Raw genomic sequence first — 23,186 nt, 5'->3', positions numbered from 1 at the left:
TTAAAAGTAGCAGATATGAACTTGAAATACACATTTATTTTCATCTGTTTAGCCTGATTCTTCACTTTGTATCAGTCACTAATAAACTCTTGAATTTTAAGGTGGGTAAGAAAGTGAACTCAACAGATCTGGGCAACGTATATTTAACATCTTCGTCTTTGATGTCACAAAGAGCACTCAGGATTTTTAAAGATGGACGATCTCTTCTGCTAAGGAAGTAACAGCAGGAGAGAAAGACATCATTACACTGAGGATCAGCCCAGGGACAGTTCCCTGCTTACATACAATGATCATGTTTGTGATGACAGTACTGTGTTTTATTGCTCTGTTATAAGAAGGTACAGGAAGCCACTAGAGAGTGAAGGAGATTGCCACACGGGGAGCGGTGGATCCAATGTGGGGACTAGGATTGGCTGACTAGCAGAGCTAGGACTTGCATTGCTTCTGAGGGATGAGTGGGCGGTGCTGATGCCTTTGGACCATGACCACACCTTGAGAACCAGTGTTCTCCTATTTAACTGAGAGACAAGGGAAGAGAGGAGAATTTAGGGACCAGGCCTGGAGATGTTCCACTGCACTTCTACCTACGTTTTACTGACTACAGCCCAGTCACATGGCTTCATTTAATTGCAAAGGAGCCTGGAAAAAAAAAAATAGTTTAACTATGAATCCAGGAGGAAAAGGGAAATGGTTGGTTTACAACCCTATGGTCTCTGCCATGGGCACGTGTGATGGTCTCATTGCTAGGGTGGTAGCCAGGGACTAAAAAAGACAGCCCCTGAGAAGTTAATTTGGGGTGCAGGACCTTAAAAAACAACAGGGTGCATTGTTCCCTGGAATGAGACATGAGATTAGGTTTGAAATATTCCTTGAAAATCTTTGCATGTGTCAGTGATCACGGTGCTTGCAATTTAAGCAGAAAACATTTATTTGATATCTTTCATTTGTGTTGAATTACTACTAAGCCTCAGCAAGTAACACTTAATACTTTGGCACACGTGATGTATTTATCGTTGTAAAGGAGAATTTTTATTCACGTATTACTCTGCTGCTACTTTTAGAGAAGATCAGTGATTCTTTCTCCTGATGTTGTGTGGAAACTGCTTGTATGAAAAGGAAGATGAGGAGTAATGGTGTTTGGTTGTCCAGGGGGCCCTGCAAGTGTGCTGGGCTGATGAACAGCAGTGTTAATCCTGAAAATATCCAGCGTTTATTGATCGTGAACCGGACGCTTGGCTTTTCGTGGTGGGGGTCGGGGAGTTGAGAATGGCTGACTAGTATGTTAAGCACTTCAGATCATTTGATTCATTTAACGCTCACCAAAGCCCTATGGACAACACAGGTATTCTTGTCATCACCCTCACTTCACAGCTTAGACAGTTGAAGCACGGAGGGGGAAGGATTTTGGTCCACACTGCTAGTGAGTCACCTGGCTGGGATTCACATCCAGGGAGTCTGACTTCACATCCAAGGTCATAGGTACGGTTCCTTACCTCTCAAAAATGAGAGCCAAACTGGAGGGACAGGGACAAAGGGTACAGAGCTCACCTGTGCATTTGCTCTACAGTCGGCTTGGGGCAGGGTTGGGGGCATCGACGATGCCTTTGGCCGTGACCCTGGGTCTGTTAAGCAATGGCAGGACGTGCTAGTCATGCTTTCTCGTTTCCCCCGCCTCTTCATTAAAGCCTAGCGTGTGGTAAGCCACTTGCCCTCCGTCCTGAACTACCTGGAGAGCCCCAGCGTAAGTCACTGGAGGAGAGAACTTCTGTGTTGGTCACGTGTCTGAGCCATTTCTTTCCCTTCTGCAGACAGGACTGTCCTTGTGGATACGGATCTTCCATGGCTCAGAGGCCTGTATGTGACGGGGACTCTGGAGTTCCCTGTGGACAGAAGCAACGTTCTGAGCGTGGCGTGCGTGGTCATCGCAGGTGGGGAGCTGAGAGTCGGTGAGTCGAGGCCCCAGGAGGCCCTAAGCTGTGTGAGAGGGGCCCTGGGAAAGGTGCTGTCGTCCGCAGGCTGCAGGGAGTCTGGGGAGGGCGGAGCAAGGAGGGAGTTGACTGGTAAAGCCTCCCTTCCACAGGCAAGCTTTGGATGCAGGCGAAGGTGACTTCTGCGGGTCACTCTCTCACATCTGCCCGCGGTCAGCAGGCCGCGGCTCTGGCCCCGGGCTCCCCGTGCTGCTGCTCACTGCAGAGCTCTCCCTGCCTCCTCCAGGCCACACATTAGGCCTCCCTTTGGTTCTTTGTGCAGAATTTACCTGTGGCTCACTCTTCCAGAAAGATGTCAGAGGGTGGATTTGTTATCCTTTGATCAACCAACTCACAATACAATTTCAGTGGCCGAATTAGGGCAGATCCTTCAGAGAACAGACCTGAGAGCCAAGCTTCTGTGTGAACGCTTTACAGGGGCGGGAAATCGCTGTGAAATGACAGGGAGCCTGTTTGCTCAGCCCGGGAGAGGCCCTGTAGAACCTCCACATCCCTGGGAGATGGGAGGGAGCTGGAGAGAAGGCAAGCGGTTCGCCTGGGCTTCCCCAAACCCAGGACCCCCTCTGCCTGGCTTTGTTTTGTTTTGTGTCTCCCAGGGTGGCTGGTGGAGGGCCAGAGACTCAGTGGTGCTGGCAGATGAGGGTCCTCCGCCGGGAAGGGAGGCGCGTTGCAGAGACTGAGGACCAGGCGGGATGGAGTGGGTCTGGGGTGAGGTGTTAACCAGGTCTGGGACATCGGCTTACTTAAATGAAAACACCGGTTGCTGTAGGAGGGCTATGCACTTGGGACTGCTGTAGGCAGTCAGTACACAGTGATGGAAAGCCAGGTCCATTGCCCTCAAAGGAACTACTTTTGAACTTAGTAAGGCATTCTACATTGCCCCCCGAAAGGAGCTTAAAAGAGGACTTTTCAGAAACAAAACTACTTTATCTCAAAGAAATCAGTCTCGGATGGTGAGGTAATATTTAGATATTGTAGTTCAGTAGCACACAAATGTTAGAATCTCTGGAAGGAGAGATTTCTAGGACTACCTCCCTGTCCAAAGTTTAAATCACTGCAAGAAGTTCCTAAGAAATCAAACCTCTTCTTGAATACTTCCGGTGACAGAAAAATCAAACCCTTTTGAGACCACGTGTTCCCACTGTTAAGAAGTCTGTTAGAATCCTTTTCCTTCTTGTACCCAAAGTCTGTCTTCCTCTGATTTCTGTTGGTTCAGGGTCTTCTGTTTGATCCATTCAGGACAAGTGTCAAATTCTTCCCTTTGAAAGCCCTTCATTCACATCTTCTTGAATCGTCTCTCTTTCAGGTTATGAAGTTCCTATTATTTTAATCATAGATAAATCATGGCTATTATGATGATTATATAGTTATAGTCATATCATTTTAATCACAGTATGCATGTTTTAAAATAATTTTTATTTTTTGAGTCTATTGTACAACCTGAAAAACACAGAAAACTCTGTAGAAAGTCATACAGAAGAAATGAAATAATCATTTATATTCACAAATGTGCAGATAACTACAGATAACGTTTTCATAGTCCTAAGATCATTTTTTTCCTATACATGCATGTGTACATGCACACACACACTTTAAAACATAGAATATAGTTTGATAACCTTTCGAATCCTATACTAATAATGTGAGAATTTCCCCCAATTTGTTCTATATCCAAGACACAATTTTAATAGCTTTAATATTCCACATCAATGTGAGTCTATACATACACATACATGTGTAATAATTTAGTTAACCATTTTTCTATTGTGGAACATCAAGGTTATTTCAGATTTTTTTTTTGTCCTTGTAACTTACTCTGCAACGACCATCCTAGCACTTAAATCATTATTTATATCTCTGATTATCTCCTTAGGGTAGACTTTTACAAGTGGAATGACTGGACCTAAGGATAAGCACATGCTTTAAGGTCCTTGAAGCGTATTGTCAGATTGCTTTCTGGAAAGATTTTACAAACTTGCACCCCGCTCTACATTTTTCGGCATTATGAGTTCCCCTCACACTTCCTGAAATTGTCACTAAACGCACTTGAGCTTTGTTTAATTCCTCCGAAAGTATGAAGCCCAAGGAAAAGAACTATTGCCCCGATTAAGAATGTGAGCATCAGACTCTGAGCAGAGTGGGTGAATGTAGCACTAACAGCGGGGGCTCTGAGTCAGATGCCTGGGGTCCCGTCCAGCCTGGTCACCTACTTGATGATTGGACTTAAGCAAGTCAGCCTCTGGACACCTGCATTCCTTCGTCTGTAAAGTACACAGCAAGGCTAGAACCTACTCAGGGGTGCTGGAACCATACATGTAGCAGCTCTTAAGTGCCTGGCGTAGAATAGGTGCTTAATAAATGCTAGTTTATCTGGCAGGCTGTCTGCAGGAAATACATGGCATATTGAATCGGACAGTTTGAGGAGATTTTAACGAAGGAACCATTTACAAAAATCCAAATGGCCTGAGGCAAACTCCAGGGCTGGAAATGGGAGAGTATCCTTACCTCCCCTTGCCCTGAAGGCGAGAGAGGCAGAAGTTGTTACTGGAATAAGAGGTTGTCCGACAGCAGCGTGAACTTTTGTGCGACTGAATCGCACTCGGTACAGGAAGGACCCTGGTCTCACTCTCTGTCCTCCCTCCTCTCCTGCTCATGCTACTGTTTGGCCACACCCAGCCGGAACTCTGAGTAAAAGAGGACTCACTGATGCCCTGCGTGCAGGGCAGCTGCATCCCGGGGGCAGTGAGCGGAGTACAGGAGGGCAGAGTTTGGAATGAAGTGTCAGTGGACCTCCCACAACAGATACAATCCTTCTATTAAATTCTAACTACTATGTATAAAATAGATAAACAACCAGTTCATACTGTGTAGCACAGGGAACTATATTCAATGCCTTGTAGTAACCTATAATGAAAATAAAAAAGAAACTGAAAAAGAATATATGTATGCCTATGTCTGACTGAAACAAAATAATAATTTATAGAGTTTTATAAAAAATTAAGTAAGTTAATATTTATTAATGTGATTTTTAAAACGTGATTAAACAGTGAAACATTATGTTGTACACCAGAAATTGACACAACATTGTAAACTGACTAGACTTCAACTAAGAAAACAAAATAAAACAAAGCCTCTGAAATTAAAGAAAAAAAAAAAAAACAAAAAAACAAAAAAACAAAAGCCAAAGATTCAACTAAATTCTTTGTCCCATTGTGTCATGATGTTGGTCCTGCCAACTATGTTGTCAACTCTAATTCTTACTCAATTGAGCTGTGCTGCCTCAAATACATGTCTCTACATCGTGCGCTTGTGTAAGGATTATTTTGTTCTCCCTTGGGCTTTAGGGAGATCTGAGTGTATTATTCTTCACTCATCTCTCTATTTTATTATTTCAACCCATCTTTCCATAGCGAGGAAATCCTTTTGGATTCTGATAATTTCTTCCCGGATTAATATCACTTGCTCATCTATTGAATATTCTGTAAAATCCTCATCCAGTTAACTGATAGGAATATGAAATAAAACTGAGCCTGGTTCCTGTCACTAGAAAACTTATTTCAGTTTGACACTGCCTACTGCTAAGAGTGGTCTTTTTTTTTCGTAAGTGATTTTTATGTTTCTGAGGTCACTCATTACTAGAATTAAAACTTGTTGCCTAAAAATCCATGCCTTTGAAGGCAAGGGGCATTGTGCCTCTTTGCAGTTTTGATTTATACATTTCAAACTTATTTTAAAATTTGTCCAGCCCCTAGTATATTTTTGTCTCTTACTAGACAATGGTACGTTCTTTTTCTGTCTGCTTGTCCATGTGTTCCAGGCCTCAAGGTTGATTATCCAAAAGGAACCCATCTGCCCAATCCTATGTGTATTATGCCTGAAGGAAGACTTTCAACCCATCTGTCCCCTTCTCCCACACCCTAAAGAAATCCCAACATGAAATAGGTAATAAGACTAGTTAGCAAATAAACTTCATTGATGTGGACATTGGCACAGATCACTGCCAGAGTCTGTCTGCTATCTGATGCCATTCGGTCCGAGTCCCAAAGCTGTGGAATTGTACTTCTTGGTGGTCCTGCTTTTAAGGCAACTGGTGCTCGCAAAAGGTATCAGTTGACTTTTAGTAGAGTGGAATCGTAATGCTAGCATTAGAAGGGAAGTTTAAGATCAAAGCTTTGCTTAGAGGGCTACAGCTGTGTTATAAATGCCCACCTCAATTCCATTCTTCATTCAACGGTTGTCTCATTAGTCAAACGAAACACTTAAGATAAGCTTAAGGTACTTCACTTATTTGTCCATCCTTTCGTTCATCGTGTTTTTGCTCATTGCTGACCACGTGCCAAAGAGAAGCTGGATGTACAGAAATAAAAATCATGAACTGAGCTTTCAAGAAATGTCTCAATGAAGCTGTGGAGACAAACAAATAAAAAGATAATTGCAAGTGTCACCTCTCCCAACATGGAGGGGGATTAGAGATAAAAGAAGAGATCTGAAAAAGCACATATTTGTGGACGCATGTTATACCTTCAGGAAATTGTAAGGGATGAGTACGTCTGGATTGTAGGATTTACAGAATGGTGGTAGCCAACACAGCTTATTGGCCTGACGCATTATGTTAAGGAATTTGGGTTTTATCACGAAGGCAGTGTCCAGTCACTGGATAATTTTTAAGCAGGGAAGTGGCATGATTAGATCTGGTCTTAGGATGATCCATCTTGGCAGTGTGGGGGATATATTGGAAGGGGTGCAGTGGAAATTGAGAAAGCTATGAGATGTCTCGGGAAAGAAATTGTACAAGATTGAACTGGAGGCACTGGAGTTAAACAGGAAGAATGGGAAGTATTGAGCAGGTAAAAAACTCACTAGAGCTGAGTAGCAATTTTGATGTGAGGTGAGACGTTGAGGATACATCTTAGGTTTCAGGTTGGGAGATCTGGGTCCATGATAGGACCAGGAAAGAACCTCAATTCCACCACTTGTTAGTTGAGTAACTTTGGTAAATTACATGGGCTGTCTCTGCCTCAGTTTCCTTAACTTCTAGAATGGGAATAATAATAATAAATTTCTAGAGTTTTGTAAAAAAAAATTGAGTTAACATTATTAAAGCGATTAAACAGTGTCAGGCACCTAGTAAACCTTTATATATGTCAAATTTAGATTTCAGTGGGCTGTGTAAGTGGTGATATGTGGAGGGCCAATCGATTTAGGAGAAAACACAGGAGAGAGGACTGTACTAAATATGTATGTTTGAGGGTTATCATCCAAAATGGGAATCAAAGCTGTGAGACAAAGAAGAAAAACTGACCAATGCTGACATCTTGGCAAACACCAGACTTTTAAGGGTAGTAGGGGAAGCTGAGCTCAGGAAGGAGAAAGGAAAGGAAATGGTTACGAAGGTTGAAGGAAAATGAAAAGAAAATAATATCTTGAAACAAAGAAAGGGATTTGCAAGAAATATTGGTGGTTAGCAGCTTGAGATACAGTGAAGAGAACAAAGAAAGCAGGAAAGGAAATTGTCCATCTTCTGTTTTTGTTTTGTTTTTGTTTTATAATGACTGTCAGATATCGTTTAGACACAAAATGTTACTTTGCATGTTGAACAAAGGAAAAAATTCAACACATTACCTGAAGGACAGTAACTTCTAATAAGTTTAATATCATTTATCTATTCTTTAACACTTTATTTTTTGTCTTAAAATATAGTCTTAAGTATGACTGAACAGATTCAATCTCATGTTTGAAAATGAACAGTTGTCCGTATTGAGTGATGTCATCAAACCTTTATAAGCGTTCCTGAATAACAAGCCTTCTTTTGGATGATAAAATGGAAGAAATAAGTAGATATTAAGGAGAAAATAGATTTTTTTTCCTGTCTCTGTTCCCTTCCCACCTCCTTCCCTCACTTTTCTCTTTCATTGAATGTCAACCAAGTGCCAAGCACTCTTCCTGGGACTTGAGTGTTCAGCAGTGAGCACAACAGAGTAGATTCCTGCTTGCGTGCTTTTGTTGGGGGCAACAGACAATGAAGTAGTGAAATGAATGGGGAAGTTCATTTTAGATGGCAGTACATGCTCTGAAGGGGACTAAGTAGGGGAAGGAGCTGAGACAGGTGTTGGCACCATAGGTTGTTAGTAGACCCCTTGCTGAAGAGTCAGTGTAACTTCAGACCATAGAGACAGGAAGGAGCTAGACTTGCAAAAATTTGAATGAGAGGATTTCAGACAGAAGGAAGAGCTGGTGTAAAATTCCTAGGCAGAGCCAGGACTTTACGTAGTTGTGAGGCAGAAAGGCAGCCACAGTAGCTGGAGAATGGTAGTTATGAAAAGGAGGCATGAGTTTCATGGTGGAGGCTGGATTTTCAGCCCTGTAGCATCACTTTCTAAAGCATTTAAAGAATGCACATGTATCCAAGAGGTGCTGAAAACGACTACTTTTTGATAATCTAATGAGCATGACTTTAACAAGGAAGAAATTAGTTTAGGACCTTCATGAATATGGAAGTTCTAGAAAGCTGGATTATAATTTTGGTTTGGCAACCTCTTATACAGCTTTTGGAAAATTCCCCAACAGTAGATTTGTAACTGTGACATCTCAGACCTCAGAGATTGTGTGGATCATCTGTATGGTTGCATGGATAACAAAACTGAATCCAAAGAAATTATTGATTTGTTCCAAGGTCTCATGGCTGGGGAAGAGCAGGACCAGAATTAGGGACTATTTTAGTCACTTCAAATATTCCTTCTTCAAGCCTTTGTCCAAGGATTAGCTTTACTATGAGCATTTTCTGCCTCCATTCAGTAGGTTTCAGTGTATTTTTTCTTCTGGTCCATTCTATTCATCCATATCGTCATTATGGCATTCATTTTATTGTTATGAAATAGTATGTTTTCATGAGTGTCTTCTCTGTGTTAAACGACAGGCTTCTTTGTGACGTTCTGTAACCTAGTACCTAGTACACAGAAGGCTTCTATGTGCCTGTGACTGATTAGTGTATATATAAATGAATGGGCACATCTCCATCTGTCTTTCAGCTCCATGCCTTTTTCTTGTAATACATTCAGTCTCCCTACACTTAAAGGTCAACATCTGTGGTGAAAAACTTACAGTGTTAACATGTAAATGACTACAAGCCCCCCTCTTCCAGGAAAGAAGTAAACTGGGGTTCAAAACACACTGAAGAAGTTGGTGATCTTGTACAAATCTAAAGTATTTTCAATTTTATCCCACCGAGGAGCGGAAAACTAATAAAAATGCCTGACTCAGAGCCTGTTCAATAAACATTGGTTTGTTGAGTGTTTTAAATGTCTGTATTTCTTGGCCCATGAATAGCTGTTTGAACTCATCCTTCTCATCAGTGTCTTTTTTTTCCGCTGCGACATCATTTCCCTGCTTTAATATGGGCGGTTTGTTATCTTAGTTATCAGTGATGTTAACATGCTGTTGATCCAAATGTGCAACTCAGTGCAAAGTGTTTTAACCTTATGCATACTTTTACAATGGCAAATGGAAAATTCTCTCGTGATGGTCTGTTGGAGGATTTCAGAGGAGGATACTCAGTAATAATGTATTTGTGTCTTTAAAAACTTAACAGAAATCTCCTTGATTCCTAAGTAAACAACACACGCCCCACACTTCAATGTCCCTGAGGATTTCACAGTGCATTGTTCCTTCAGCCTGTCAGAGCCAGGTCATGGGATGCCCTGCCTAGTCACCCGGTAAACATGCTAGGAACTGGGTTTTTAGCCTAAAAAACTTGCCACATATTGTTTTGCAGAGCTAGTGATGGCTATTCGTCAGCTCTGTCTCACATCTATAGCCAGGAGTTTCAGGTCGTCATTAGCATAGGAAGTGGATTGTCGGAAAATGGGGTGCTAGGTGTATGGACGTTTCTTTCATTTCTTCTGTGATTGTGACTTTCTCAATCCTAAAAAGAAGAGAAATCCACACACTGCTTATTACCTTCCAAACTGACAGTTCTATAAGACTCATTGTATGATTAAGAAATAAGGAGACAGACCAGAGAAAAGTGTAGATTAAAACGTATCATCCAGCTTAAAGCCACAATACCCAATACTCAGACTCATTGAGTAGTCAGAGAGAATCTGGTGATGGTGTTTGTTTAAAAATAATAATATAAGTTAAAAAAAAGTCTTTCAAGTTGATGATAAAAATAATACAAATTAATCTCACATTTAATGTGTAAATATGAGTATAAGTGTACACTGATACCTGTAAAATGGATGGTTTATAAATTAGCTACTGTGGCTCTCAGTCAACAGATCATTTTCTGTTTGTGCTGACAGTTTCCTAATCAAACTACTAGTTAGCTGATAAAATAAAACAGTGAAATCAAAGGGGAACGTGACTTTTAAGTATCCTACTTAACTATGAGGGCAAAAGCATAAACGCTTTGTTCTGTACACACACGTTCAGGAAACACTAAACTTTATTTCCATGGGTTCCTAAGAAGACAGGCAGCCAGCAGTTAAATAATATAGATTTCAAAATGAGATTGAGCATAGAGATACCTGTTTATTTTCAGATTGCTATTAGTTCCCCAACAAACATTGCATTAATCTTAAATATATATAGATATTTTTAAGCAAAACACTGATACAAGAAACGATTCTTCTATCTTGTTGGGTTTGTGTCCACTAAACACAATCACAGTAACCATTTTTACTTTAATATTTTAATTACCTAAGTCAGTGTTTCCCAAACTGTATTTTGGATTCTTGAACTTCTATCCCAATAACATAGAATTCCTTAGAAATTTATTAATTATTTTCAAATTATTAGATAATTATATAATAAATAAAGTAATTATTGAATATTATTTAATTAATTAGTTCCATGGAAACACTAAATAATTCTAAGCAAACAGGTGAATAAGTAAATAAATGAATGAATACTTTATTTTCTTGTTAGAAAAACTCCTATAAGGGTATTTGAGTGTGAGAGGAATTTAATTATATTCCCTGCAGTTCCATGGGCTGGGCATTCAAATAAATGATCACCTAATATTTTTGAAATATTACCTTTGAAATGTCTACTTTCTAGCATTTTAGGAATAGGACATTACTTGCTAGGAAGAGCTTGCCTTCTTTAATTTCCAAATTTAAACCTCAACTTTGAAACGTTTCATTTCTCGAGTGTTACTACCACTACTGTTTACACTATTATTACTACTAAGAGCCAACATTTTTTAGAACATGTATTATGTGCGGACACGGTGCCATGTATCGTTAACATGCGCGACATCATTTAACCCTAATGAAAGATGAATGTTCTTATTGTGCCTGTTTTATAGGAAGTTGCAGAAACCGAGACTTACGGAATTAAATTAGCTTAATCTTATTTAGGAAATTTTGGTTTAAGGGTTTTTAAAATACATTTTGCAAGTATGCAAATAAATACATTATACATTAACTTTTAATTTTTGTCAATTGTTAACGAGCTGAGAGGCCTCCCTTATCAATGATCAAAATTTGTCAGCTTGAATAAAATCACTCTCTGAGGGTTTGGAGGTTATCATTTGATAGTACCTACTGGTTATTCTTATAACCACGTCTTATTTCATTGGGCAGAAAGCCCTCCCAGCCTCCATTTTTTTTTTTTTCACATGGGATTATTCTATTTGGGAAGAGTGTTTTAGGGATAAGTGTGTCAAGTCTACACTGGGAATTAAAAGCTAATTCAGAATAAAACATGCTTCCTGATGTAATTGATTTAGCGCTGTTTGTCAGTTAGGGTCTGACATTAAGAATGTTCTGGAGGCTCTGCTCTGAAGAAAATAGCTCTAGCAAGACAGGAGAGACACAGTCATGTTCCAGTTAGAAGATCAACCTCCAAAGCCATCACTATATAACCTACTTCTGAGAACAGGAGAAAATGTGTAAAATTGATTTTGGGGGCTAATATCTTAACGTATCTTTTACATGCAATCATGATGTTTATGGAATTTCAAGGTTAACTTGGATGGAAATACAGATTATTTAGAAACAAAATTTGTTGCTTTGGATTCAGTGAAAAGGACCTGTCAAAAAGTTTATTAGGGAGATGTGTCTAAAATTTTGGTCAGTATACATTAAATATATGCAGTTTTTTGCATGTCAGTTACACCTCACTAAAGCTGTAAAAAAAATGTAATGGTTTAGAGAAGCAGAAAACATACAGTTTTGGTCAGTTTCCATTCTTTTGATGAACAATTACTTATTGATGAGCGTCCTTGGAACATAATTTCTTATTGTGAAATATGACACACATGTACAGAAAAGTTCATAAAATAAAAATATACACAGCTCGCCTTCCAGGAATCCATCCTAGGTGGTATGTAGTGGGATCTCATGACTGTTTTAATTTGCATTTCTCTAGTTTCTAATGTGATTGAGCATTTAAAAGTTTTCATTGTCTATTTGGTATCTTGTTTTGTGAAGTCACTGTACCTTTGCTCCTTTTTAAATGATGAATTATCTTTTTTCAGTGTCAATTTATTGAAGTCATTTATACGTTTTGGAACATACCTCTCGTTAGCTATCTGTGTTGCAGATACCTTTGCACATTCTGTGGCTTACTTTTTCACTTCCTTAATAGTATCTCTGGATAATTGGAAATTATCCAATTAAATTAAATTTTTAATTAATAAAAATTTAATATATTTTAATATCATTTTATAGGCCTTTCCCAAGGTGAAGTGTACATTTCAATTGAACTCTGATAGGCAAGCATATGCTATATGGTTTTAATCCTTTTAAGTTTTGTTAAACCTGCTTTAGTGTCATTGTATGACCAATATTTGTTGTATGTTTTATTCAGGCTTGAAAATAATGTGTATTTTTTTGTGAGTCTAGCTTCTCATCTATGCCTATTACATTGTTTGCAAAGTTTATTAGTCAAAAAGTCAGAACTGTTGCATCCTTACTATTTTTTAAATTTTATGAGTAGTTGTGTTTAATCTGCCACTGTTATCATAGGTGTATCTATTTTTCCTTGTACTGCCATTAATTTTTGCTTTATTTATTCTGAAGCTATGATGCTTGGCACATGCATACTCAAGGTTATTTAACATGGGTGAGATGAGTCTTTTTTACTGTGGAGTATCCATTTTTATTTCTGATTGCTTTCTATAAGAGGATTGGTGAAAATTACTTAGCTCCCCATTTTGAGGATAAAATGTAAGTGAATGCTGCTAGAAATACAGCCCCCTCTGTCAGTGAGCACCCTGTAAAGAGAAAGAGGCAGTCAGGTTAAGTGTTGAGGTAAAAACATGGTATGTTGTGCTGCACACAGACGGCCACCTAACACAGACATAGTTGATAAGGAAGCATCCAGAAGCGGTGGCATCCGAGCTGGGTTTGGTCTTCTTCAGGGACTTGGTTTAGGGGGCTCAGCTCTTGAGCGTGGCAAGGAAACTGGAGGAAAAGGAAGGCATTCTAAATGCACAGAGCCTTTCCCAGGCGTCTGCTGTTTCAAAACATTTTCAGATGTTTGCTGTGGAGAACAGATAGCCCTGCGTACGAACAGACAGCCCTGCAGTGGAGAACTGCGGGCGCCAGCCTTTGCCCATATCCCACGCTATCTCCTTAGGGAGGAGTTAGGATGAAGGTGAAGCATGTAAAAGCCTGGGGAGGGGTCTCCTGTGCCCAGAGGAGGGTGGAGGGAAGGGGGGGCACTTCAGTGTGGGGTGGCTGACTCACAAGGTGTGGGGAGTGAGGCTGAGAGAGCGGACTTATGTGTAAACTAGGTTTATACTTGATGCCATCAAAGAGGCTTAGTTAATCAAATAATGTAAGGTCCTTCTTCTTGCCTTTGAAGTTCATGGAATCCATTTGTAACATATTCTTCCAATCATTATAACAGTTATCTTTCGTACACCAGAACTTTTCTTCCATCTCCCCAGGTGTTTTTAGCATCTGGAATGTATCCCGTTTCCTCTCCATTGCCCACCGTCGTACTAAGTCTTGACAACTTCCCTTTACTTCTTTCCTATTCCTCTCTGTCCGCATATTCTCAGAGGGGTCTTTAAAGTCTCAGCCCAGCTCCCCCACTTACTAGCTGTGTAATTTCCGACAAGTTACTGAACCTCGCTTTGTCTTGGTCGCCGCATGAGAACCTCAGCGGTATCCACCGCGGGTTGTGGGAATTAAAGGAGCTCACGTGTGCAGACACTGGCATGTCTCTCTGCAGCACGGCAATGATCTCCCCTCCACCGAGAGTATCTACCTTCATCCAGGTTGAAAATGCCTTTTGCTACCATTTAGGGCAGTTTGAAGCAGCTTGAAAAAGGAAAACCAGAGAGGAACTGCATTCTCCTGGGAGCCTTCTCTTAGTGGTGGCTACTCTCATCTAGGGAACAAGCCCAGGCTGGTGAGAGCGCCTCACCTTCCTTTGATTGCTAGATTTGAGAATAAAACGAGGAGCCCAGATTTTAAGGCTTTCCATTCTTTGGTTTTTACATGCCGGAGACACACTGCATTTTAATGTCAAAATAGCATCTCTTTCCTTCTCTTTGGTCCCTCTTGCCTTCTTTCTGCTCGGCCTCTATCCTCCGTCTTTCCCTTCCTCCACGTCACAAAAAAAGAATCCAAACTCTGGTCAGTTCAGATCCCAAAAGATCACGGCAGGCTGACTAATTTTGTCCAGACTTTCTGTGAAAGCACCCCATGTGCTGTAGTTTTGGGTTGCATAATTGATTTGATCTCTGATTTTAGAGGAACGCTGAACTCTTTTTGTGGGACTCTGCAAACATTTCTCTAGGGCAAAAACTGTCCTACTTTTTTCTCTCTGGTATCTGTTTAGTGCTAGGCCATTTTTCTCCCCCCGTGAATCTAAACTACCCTCCGTGAAATAAATGAAATCACAGTTGGAAAACGGCTTACTGGCCAGACTTATAACCGCCAGATAAGAGCTACACCACACACATTTTCTTAAACATTCTCCTCCTCCCCTGCGTCCCTTCTTTCTGCTCCAGCACATCTTTGTTTTGGCTAAAAATATACATTAGTCATTCAACTGAGGATTGGCGTCACCTCCATGGAGCCACAGTGGACCTTCGCATTTCACTGGGAAAGCGCAGGCAGTGGGGTCTAATCCTTGCGTGCCCAGTGACCTGCTGTGTGACTCCAGTCAGATTTATTTACCTCTCTGAGACATGACTTTCAACAATCCCTTGTAGACCAATGGCTGTGAAGGCTGGACTATGGAGGCAGGTAGGTAGTAAGCTGGAAACTCACACTCTGCCTTTGGCTAACCAGGTCTGCCTGGGGTGACAACTGGGGAAAATGATTTTATGCCCCCTGAAAGACCACTTAACCAAAAGGACAACCAGGCCATTTTAAGTTTACTATTTACTTTATACCATATTTGGCAATCTCATTTTGGGTTATGTTTTTAGAAATTTCTAGCTGGAAAGGTCTGCTTGAAAGAACATGTATTTTGTCAACCTCTCTGATCCAGGATGTAGTTTGGAGACAATCTTCTCACTAGTTCCTTCTTTAAAAATCTAATGCTTTGTAATGTGTTATGTGCTTTAAGATATGTTTTCTGAAGAAAATAATCTTTGTTTGGTCCATACTCTCTAACACAATTTCAGCAATTTCCCCAAACAATTCTCAGACCTTGAAAGTGGCCAAACTCTGCTGTTTACATCAACAAATTAAGCTCAGAAGTAATCCCCAACTGCTGTTTGAGTATCCCAGCCTGAATGGATTGTGTCCTTATGCGGCTAAAAAAAATTTAGGCTTAGATAATACCCTATTAGTGTTTAATAAAACACTTAGAATAAACAGACAATTGTTCAAAGTCAGACCCTGCTATTTACTAGTTGGATAAACTTGGATGAGTCCTTTATTTAACCTCTATGACTCATTCTGTATGAATATGTAACATTGAGTTACGAATCATACTTACTTATCTCGGATGCGTTTTGAGGATTTAATTGCTAAATGTAATGTGGGGATCCAACCATAAACTGTGTATCAGTCAGATTTTGCTGTAATAGTGTTGTGTAACAAATAACCTCCAAGTCTCAGTGGCTCACAACAACAGATTTTTATGCCAGACTTCGTTCCAATTCATGTGGTCTATTCGGGTCTGCTGTGTATGTCTCTTCCTTTAGACCCTAGAGGCTGTTTAAGGAATTCTCCTTTCACGGCAGAGAACATCATTGCAAGTTAAACTGGTAAAAACTTGCCAACCATCTTAAAGTATCAACTCAGGACTGGCATTACTATCACTTCTACCCAAATGTCATTGACCAAAACAAGTCATGTGACCAAGCTAAATATTAGCAGGTCAGGAAAGTATACTCTGCCTTAAGGAAGGAGAGTGAATTTTTACTAAACAGTAATCTAGTCTCCTTCAGAGAAGTTTAGTGCATCTATTCCCCCCACCCCTGCTTTCTTATTTCCTGTCTGCAACATTGGCTCTTCTTCCTCTAGTCTACGTTATAGCATCTACTTCGCATTTCTCAAAATTACACCACAATTTTTCTCCCTCTTTAAATTTCAAACTAACTTTACATGACATACTTTTCTTTGTAAACAGGTACTTTAGAAAATCCTTTAGAAAAAGAGAAAAAGCTTCTGATTCTCCTTAGAGCTTCGGAGGGAGTCTTTTGTGACCGTTTCAATGGAATTCGTGTTGATCCAGGAACAATTGGTAAGAGTATAATGAAGTTTTTATTAAAAATGAAATGTGTATTTCTGATAGAGAAGCCCCATTCACAGGACACCTTCTAAATTCCAGGCACTCTTCTAGGTCATTTATATTTATGATTTCACTCACCAGTGCTCCTGTAAGGAGTATACATTTTACAGATGTCAAAACTAAGACTCAGAGATGATGAAAAATATGCAGAAGGTTACACAGTTTCATAGTGTCAGAACTTAGATTTATGTCTGGATTGGTCAGACACCAAAGCCTGGACAAACAGGCTGTGTTAGCAACTATAAATACTATGTGGTTATTGATACTTTTTTAAAAAACTATCTATAGATTACTAAGAAACATTGACTGTTGACAATTTCCTCATTTGATGCTGCCTCATTACCAAATCTTATTTTAAAATTGGCCCAGACAAGAGCACAGTCTGGGGCTGGGCTTTTATGACTATGGAATAAGAGCTACACAGTAACTTAGTTTTAAGGAATAGGTATAAGAGGCTTTTGGTCAGACGTCTAGTATTTTCTTATTCTCCCTGTACGGCATTACTAATTTGATAAGGTCGCAGTGACCCAGTAAGATGGAAACAATCATGTTAGGATAGTGTGAAGTTTGGTAACCTGCTTTCATAATGTATAGCCATATAATGCCATTACGTTGATAGTGCTTTATTATTTCCAAGTGATTTTTCATTTATGCTATTTATTTTATCTTTTTAAGAATACGAGATTAAGGAACATTTTACTTTTTCCAAGTTGGCAGACTAGATGGATCACCACAGGAACACGAGTTCTTTTTGCCTGTGGTGTCCACTCTGTTCCAGGGAGTGCCATGTTGAATTAAACTTTGTGTTAGGAGTGTGGGAGGGTGACTGTCTTGATCCCCAACTCCAGCCATTTGGCCAAGCAAGTGTTTTTGAAATTTTCTCAGATACTAAACTGAATAAGCCATGAAATATTTGTTTCACTGCATGCTTAAAATTGTGTGATTTCATAAGTACATGACACATTTTAATCTCTTCAAGTATTATAATCTCCTTGAAACAGCTAAGCAGTGGTGTCATTTTACAGTAAACTTTTGGTGATTGGGAATGATCAAGAAATCTGCTTTCTGGTAAATTAAAGGAAATAAACTGGTTTTTGTTAATGTTGGAAATGTTGTTGTTGGAAATGTCTCTAAATTACTTTATGTCCCTCCCCTGTCTAGGCTACTTAGCTAATAGTCAAAAAGATTAAAAAATTTGATGATGATGATATTTTATAAAATATATACATATGTATATAAAACCATTAATGAAAAATTGATTCCAGGACATGTCCTAAAACTGAGAGCATTTTTCACATTCCCATTAATCCTTCTTGTAGTTTTATTATCTTGTGACTTTTTGCTGAAGTCGAGTATGGAAAAAATTATGGATGTTGGCATAAGCAGTAGATAAGGTTCTGATGACTCGAGCTGTTTTAGTTCTCATTGGATGAAAACCCAAGGCATATTATTTATACCTGCCTGGCGTTTGCTTCTCTTGTTTATACATTTTCTGCTAAAAATTGTGAAATCTTTAGATTTCAAGATTAGTGATTTGCAATAAAACAGCATTCACCAATCTGTGGGTATGAAGATGACGAATCTCTTTGGGTGCAGGAAGAAAATATTAGAACTTCTATTCAAACACGTATGAATATATTCATTTGTATGTATGTTTCTTTATCTAAAAACAAATGAATAGACATGTGTTAGGAGTGCATGATCATAATTTTGTTATTGCTCTGGTTCATGCACAAAACGTCTTTAGACCACTAGAATATGAGGAATTTTTCTTCACATGGTTTTCAATGGCAATAAAACATGTAAGAGGAAAGACCTGAAGGAATAAAACTGGACTGCATCAAGCATGTCCCTGGTAGGACTTTAATTTATGAGTCTGAAATAAATTATATTTTGAAACAAAGGAACTAGAGATCTATCCTTTGATATCTGCAATGCAAAAAAAATCTGATGTCCAACCATTGAAAACAAAGCTCATAGCCCCAAATCTCTTTCCTCAGGAAACAAAACTACCCTTGCCTTTGGAAAATCTAGTGTATAACATAGAATTTCAAAGCCAGTTAACTTCCAACAGAATCGCAAATGGTTTGGAGTCACCCAATGGTGGAAATCTAACTAGTTAGCTGTTAGAGTGGTCTGTTTCCCAGCTTTTGGGTTACTAGATGTGGTGTAGCATTCATTTCTCTATAGCTTTTCCGAGAATAAAAATAGGTTTCGTAGTCCTGTGAGATGTAGTTGGCCTGCTGAAAATAAAGCACTTAAATATCCTTTTTCTGATAAGGTGGACCCCTTCATATCACGTATCTTGCACAATAACCTTTCTCATGAGTTTTACTTGTGTGGCCTTAATTTCTCTGAATTGTGCTATCCTATTCCAACCCTATCCAACTGTTGCTCCTTTTATTTTCAGGGGTGTTTGGGAAAGTTCAACTTCATAGTGCTTATCCGAAGAAATCCTGGACACATCTTGGGGCTGACATCGCCTCAGGCAATGAGAGGTAAGGAACGAGAGTAAGTTAAGGATATATTTTTGGTTTCATTTGCTTCTGCTTGAGGTTCTGTTACAATATGAAATTAGATTTTCAATTAAGAATCATAATTCAAGGATGAATAAATGGAAAAAAAGACTAGGGATTTAAAAAATTCTCTGTAGTATAATGGAAGAACAAAATAAGCTAAAGGCAAGGATGATTTAGTTTATTTAAGAAGTAAATTTTAGATGAAACATGTTTTTTGCTGTCAATATATCTTTAGAAATATAAATTCTATGAGAAAACAGATGAAATATAAAGGGGGACCACAATGTCTGAGTTGAAATGTCACTGGTTAGGAGATAAATAGAAATAAAATAGGAGTGAGATGAGGCATATGAAGACTCTTGTGAAATTTAAACTGTGATAATGGAATTTAATAATGAATTGGAGGCGGTGAAGAATGAAATCACCATTGCCTCAGAGGGAGCAGGAAGCATGCGAAGAAACTGCTGGAGTCTACCTGAATGCAGAGGACAAGGTCAAGAGAGAAAAATATTAAAAGAGAAGGTATTAGAAATAGAAGACAGAGACTACAAAGCACACATTGATAACTGCTCCTTTAAATAAGAGCCCAGAAAAATGACAACACAAAGAATAATTCAGACTTTAACTAAAATACACATAACCAACCCAGGAGTAGTTCCATTCAGTTTGAACAACTTCAAGAATGATGATTTGCTACATATCCTCACAGTGCAAGAAAAAACAGTGAAAAAAGTAAAAGAAAACAAAAGGGGACATAAAGCTTGATAACATTAGAATTCCCTGCAGTATTAAATGTAGGAAGATAGAGGTGCAAAATCTATACATGTTTAGGGAAAAAGATTATAAGCAAAGGCTTGGATTATAAACAAAGACCCTGCCAAATGCCAAATGCCATTCACATGTGAAAGCAAACAAAAGACACCTTTTGCTTTGCAAGACCTGAAAAAACTGTGAAAAGGTGTTCTAATAAAGAGATTATACTGAATCTAAAATTTAAGAATACAAATAAAATTCAGGAGTAGTGTAAAGGTATGTAAAGTATATATATATATAAGGTAAGCATTGGAATAAGTTAAGTATAATACTATAAATATGGTTATAAAAATAAGACAACTTAACTGTTTTTATAAATAAAACTACATAAAATTTGAAAGTTAATGTATTAATCAGGGCCCTGTTTATATAAGACATTTTCATAGTAGATTATGTGCATATATATGTGTATGTGTGTGTATATATATATATGTATAATATATAGTATATCATAGCAAAAGACATTAAGTTATCAAAAATTTATTCCTGAGAATATATTTGACTCAAATAAATTTATGGCATATTCTTTCAACCATCCAAATATCAGACACTTATTCTGTTGTACAATCTATTCCACAGCATGGGAATATATGTGAAGCTTTTCAATTCGTTTTAGTAAGCAAGTCTAAAATAATTTTTAAAACAGCTGCTAAAAGTAACTCAAAAAAGAAAACTGAGGAAACATCTAAGTCATATCCTAAATAAAACAGCAAAAAATAAAATCCAGAAATTTATTAGAAAAAAAAGAGTGTGATTTGTTCAAGTAAAGAAACAATTCACTGATATAATTTACCTAAACAATAAGTATAAAGACAAAGAACATGTTCAGTTTGGCGCAAAACAGAAATGCATTTAATAAAATTCAGCTTGCACTCTTGGAATAAGCAATAACTTAAGACTACAAGGATACTTCCTTAAATCAATGTTTATTAATAGGGTGGGTTAGTCATTAGTTGAGAATCACTGCTTTAAATAAAAATATAAAATAAATAGCTAAAAATGTCTCTCAAATAAACAACTTTCTATTTAATGGAAAAACTAACATTAAAAATCACTGTGTGAAAAAAAATCACTGTGTATTGCAGTGCAGTGTGATTAAAAATAATCATTAAATATTGTTATTAAATTTTAGCCAGTATACTGAATCAAGAAAAAATGCATTACTATTGAAAGGAATCCAAACTATCATTTTTTTTTATGGATTACATACATTTTTGTCCTAGAAAACTGGTCATCTGAAAAACTGTCAGTTGCATTCAGTAAATGCACAAATCAATAGCCTTGTAATATGTGAGCAATAAAGTTTTCAATTACAATGTAAAATCTTATTTAAAATTTCACTTTAAATATCTATAAATAAACTTAAGGAAAAACAGGAGCTATACAAGCAAATCTATAAAACACTAGTCAAAAGCATGAGAGGAGACTGGAATAAATGGTGATGCATAACATAAGTGGAAAGGCTCAATATTTTTAACATGTCAAATCTAATGCAACTTTAATCACAAGCCAATTACACACATTTGGAATCTAACTCATTAAATCTAAGCCTTTTGGAACAATAAACACTTGAAGATAGCCAAACATTACCAGCTATTACTATATATATATATATATATATACCTTTAATATGAGTAATTACTTTATTGTTATTGGCACCTGAACAGAAAAGACTACTGAGCGATAGACCCAGGTGTGTATTACTGTTTAGAACTGGAATAAGTTAGCATTTCAATTTAGTTGAAAACTTGTGATGGAATAATTGGTCAATGCTTTGGAAAAATATAAGATTAGATTCTCACTTAACACTTTAAATTATAAATGGGTTTAAAAGAATTAAAGGTAAAAAAAAATACAATTATTTGAAGAACATTTAAGTAAATATTATGTAATATTAAACTAGGAAGTACTTGTCTGATCGTAACAAGAAATACAACCACCATAACAGCAAGAAATAATAGATTTGACAATGTAAAATAATTAATATTTCTGCATGTCAATTACCAAATGAAAGGGTGCGTGACCAATGAGAAAATATTTGCAATTTATAATAATACAAATGGAAGGCTAGTATTTTTATATGTGAAGAACTCTTAGGAATAAAAAAAAACAGTAGGAACATATCAGAAGAATAATTGCTAAAGAGTTTGAATACATGAATCTCAAAAGAAGACATACATCTGACTAGTGAACATAAGGCAAAGTGTTCTTCTATACTAGACCTGAAATAAATATTAATTAAACAAAAATTAAATGCCATTTAAAAATTTTAAATTGGCAAAAGTGAAAAAGAGTGAATTCCAAGTTGACAAAGGGGAAGAGATGTGAGCTTTCAGGGGGTGGGGCAGATAGTATTACGTATTAGTGTAGTCTTGTAAATAATATAAAATAATATTTATGTATGCATGTAGTGGACAGAGAAGAGTCTGGAAGGGCACACAGCACAGCAAGGATCCCTCTTGGTGAAATGGTAGTTAGCAACTGCTTTGCTGTGCTTTACGTCATCGCAGAGTAGTTGTTACATTTGTAGTTATTTTAGCATTGTTATATATTTATTCCGCATGATTTTTGTGAATTCTAACAGTGTGTCAAATATTAAGCTATGACCTGAAGACACCATAACAGGTGAAAATCGACATGGTCTCTGCCCCCAGACATTAATCAAATAAATATAAAGTAAATGTAAAATTACATCTGCGATAAGTGCTATGAAGAAAGGCTACGTAGGATTCTGAGAACATGAGAACTTGCGGCAGTCATTGTGGTTACAGAAGGCTCCCCTGAAAAGTGATTTCAGAGGTGGGACCTGAGAGTTGAGGGGGCCTTCTTTAAAAGTGGGGGCAGTGTGTGTGTGTAAAGAATGCTCTCGCCAGAGCAAACACCGTTCAGTCATTCAACAAACATCCGATGAGTATCTACCTTGTACCAGGGGTTGTTGTCAGCACTGCAGACCTAGAGACAAATTTGAAGAGACAGCTGTCGTATGGGCTGTCGTATCTTGGTGGAGAGACATAGGCAATAAAGAAGCAAATACAGAAATATAAATGACAGAGTTGCAGATTAAAAAATGTTCATGTTAGGAAATTAACAAAGTGGTGTGATCCAAGGTAGCTGGGGAGTATGAGGTGCACCCTTTTACAGCGAATGGACAGGGACGATCTTT

At 38.1% G+C, this 23,186-nt stretch overlaps 1 protein-coding gene across 9 annotated transcripts in view; it reads left to right on the top strand.

Moving 5' to 3' along the window:
• Positions 1-23,186, top strand: part of PKHD1 (PKHD1 ciliary IPT domain containing fibrocystin/polyductin) — a 368,588-nt gene that overhangs the window by 240,125 nt on the left and 105,277 nt on the right. For all 9 annotated transcript variants that reach the window (XM_064476570.1, XM_031434550.2, XM_064476573.1 and 6 more), the window contains 3 exons: positions 1,809-1,946; positions 16,530-16,643; positions 19,102-19,189. In XM_064476570.1, coding sequence (XP_064332640.1) covers positions 1,809-1,946; positions 16,530-16,643; positions 19,102-19,189 — 340 coding nt within the window. The remainder of the gene's footprint in view (positions 1-1,808; positions 1,947-16,529; positions 16,644-19,101; positions 19,190-23,186) is intronic.

The sequence above is a fragment of the Camelus dromedarius genome, chromosome 19 (assembly GCF_036321535.1).
Source record: "Camelus dromedarius isolate mCamDro1 chromosome 19, mCamDro1.pat, whole genome shotgun sequence".
Classification (NCBI taxonomy): domain Eukaryota; kingdom Metazoa; phylum Chordata; class Mammalia; order Artiodactyla; family Camelidae; genus Camelus; species Camelus dromedarius.
The sequence above is the reverse complement of the archived record's forward strand: the minus strand, read 5'-3'. Positions and strand labels throughout refer to the sequence as shown.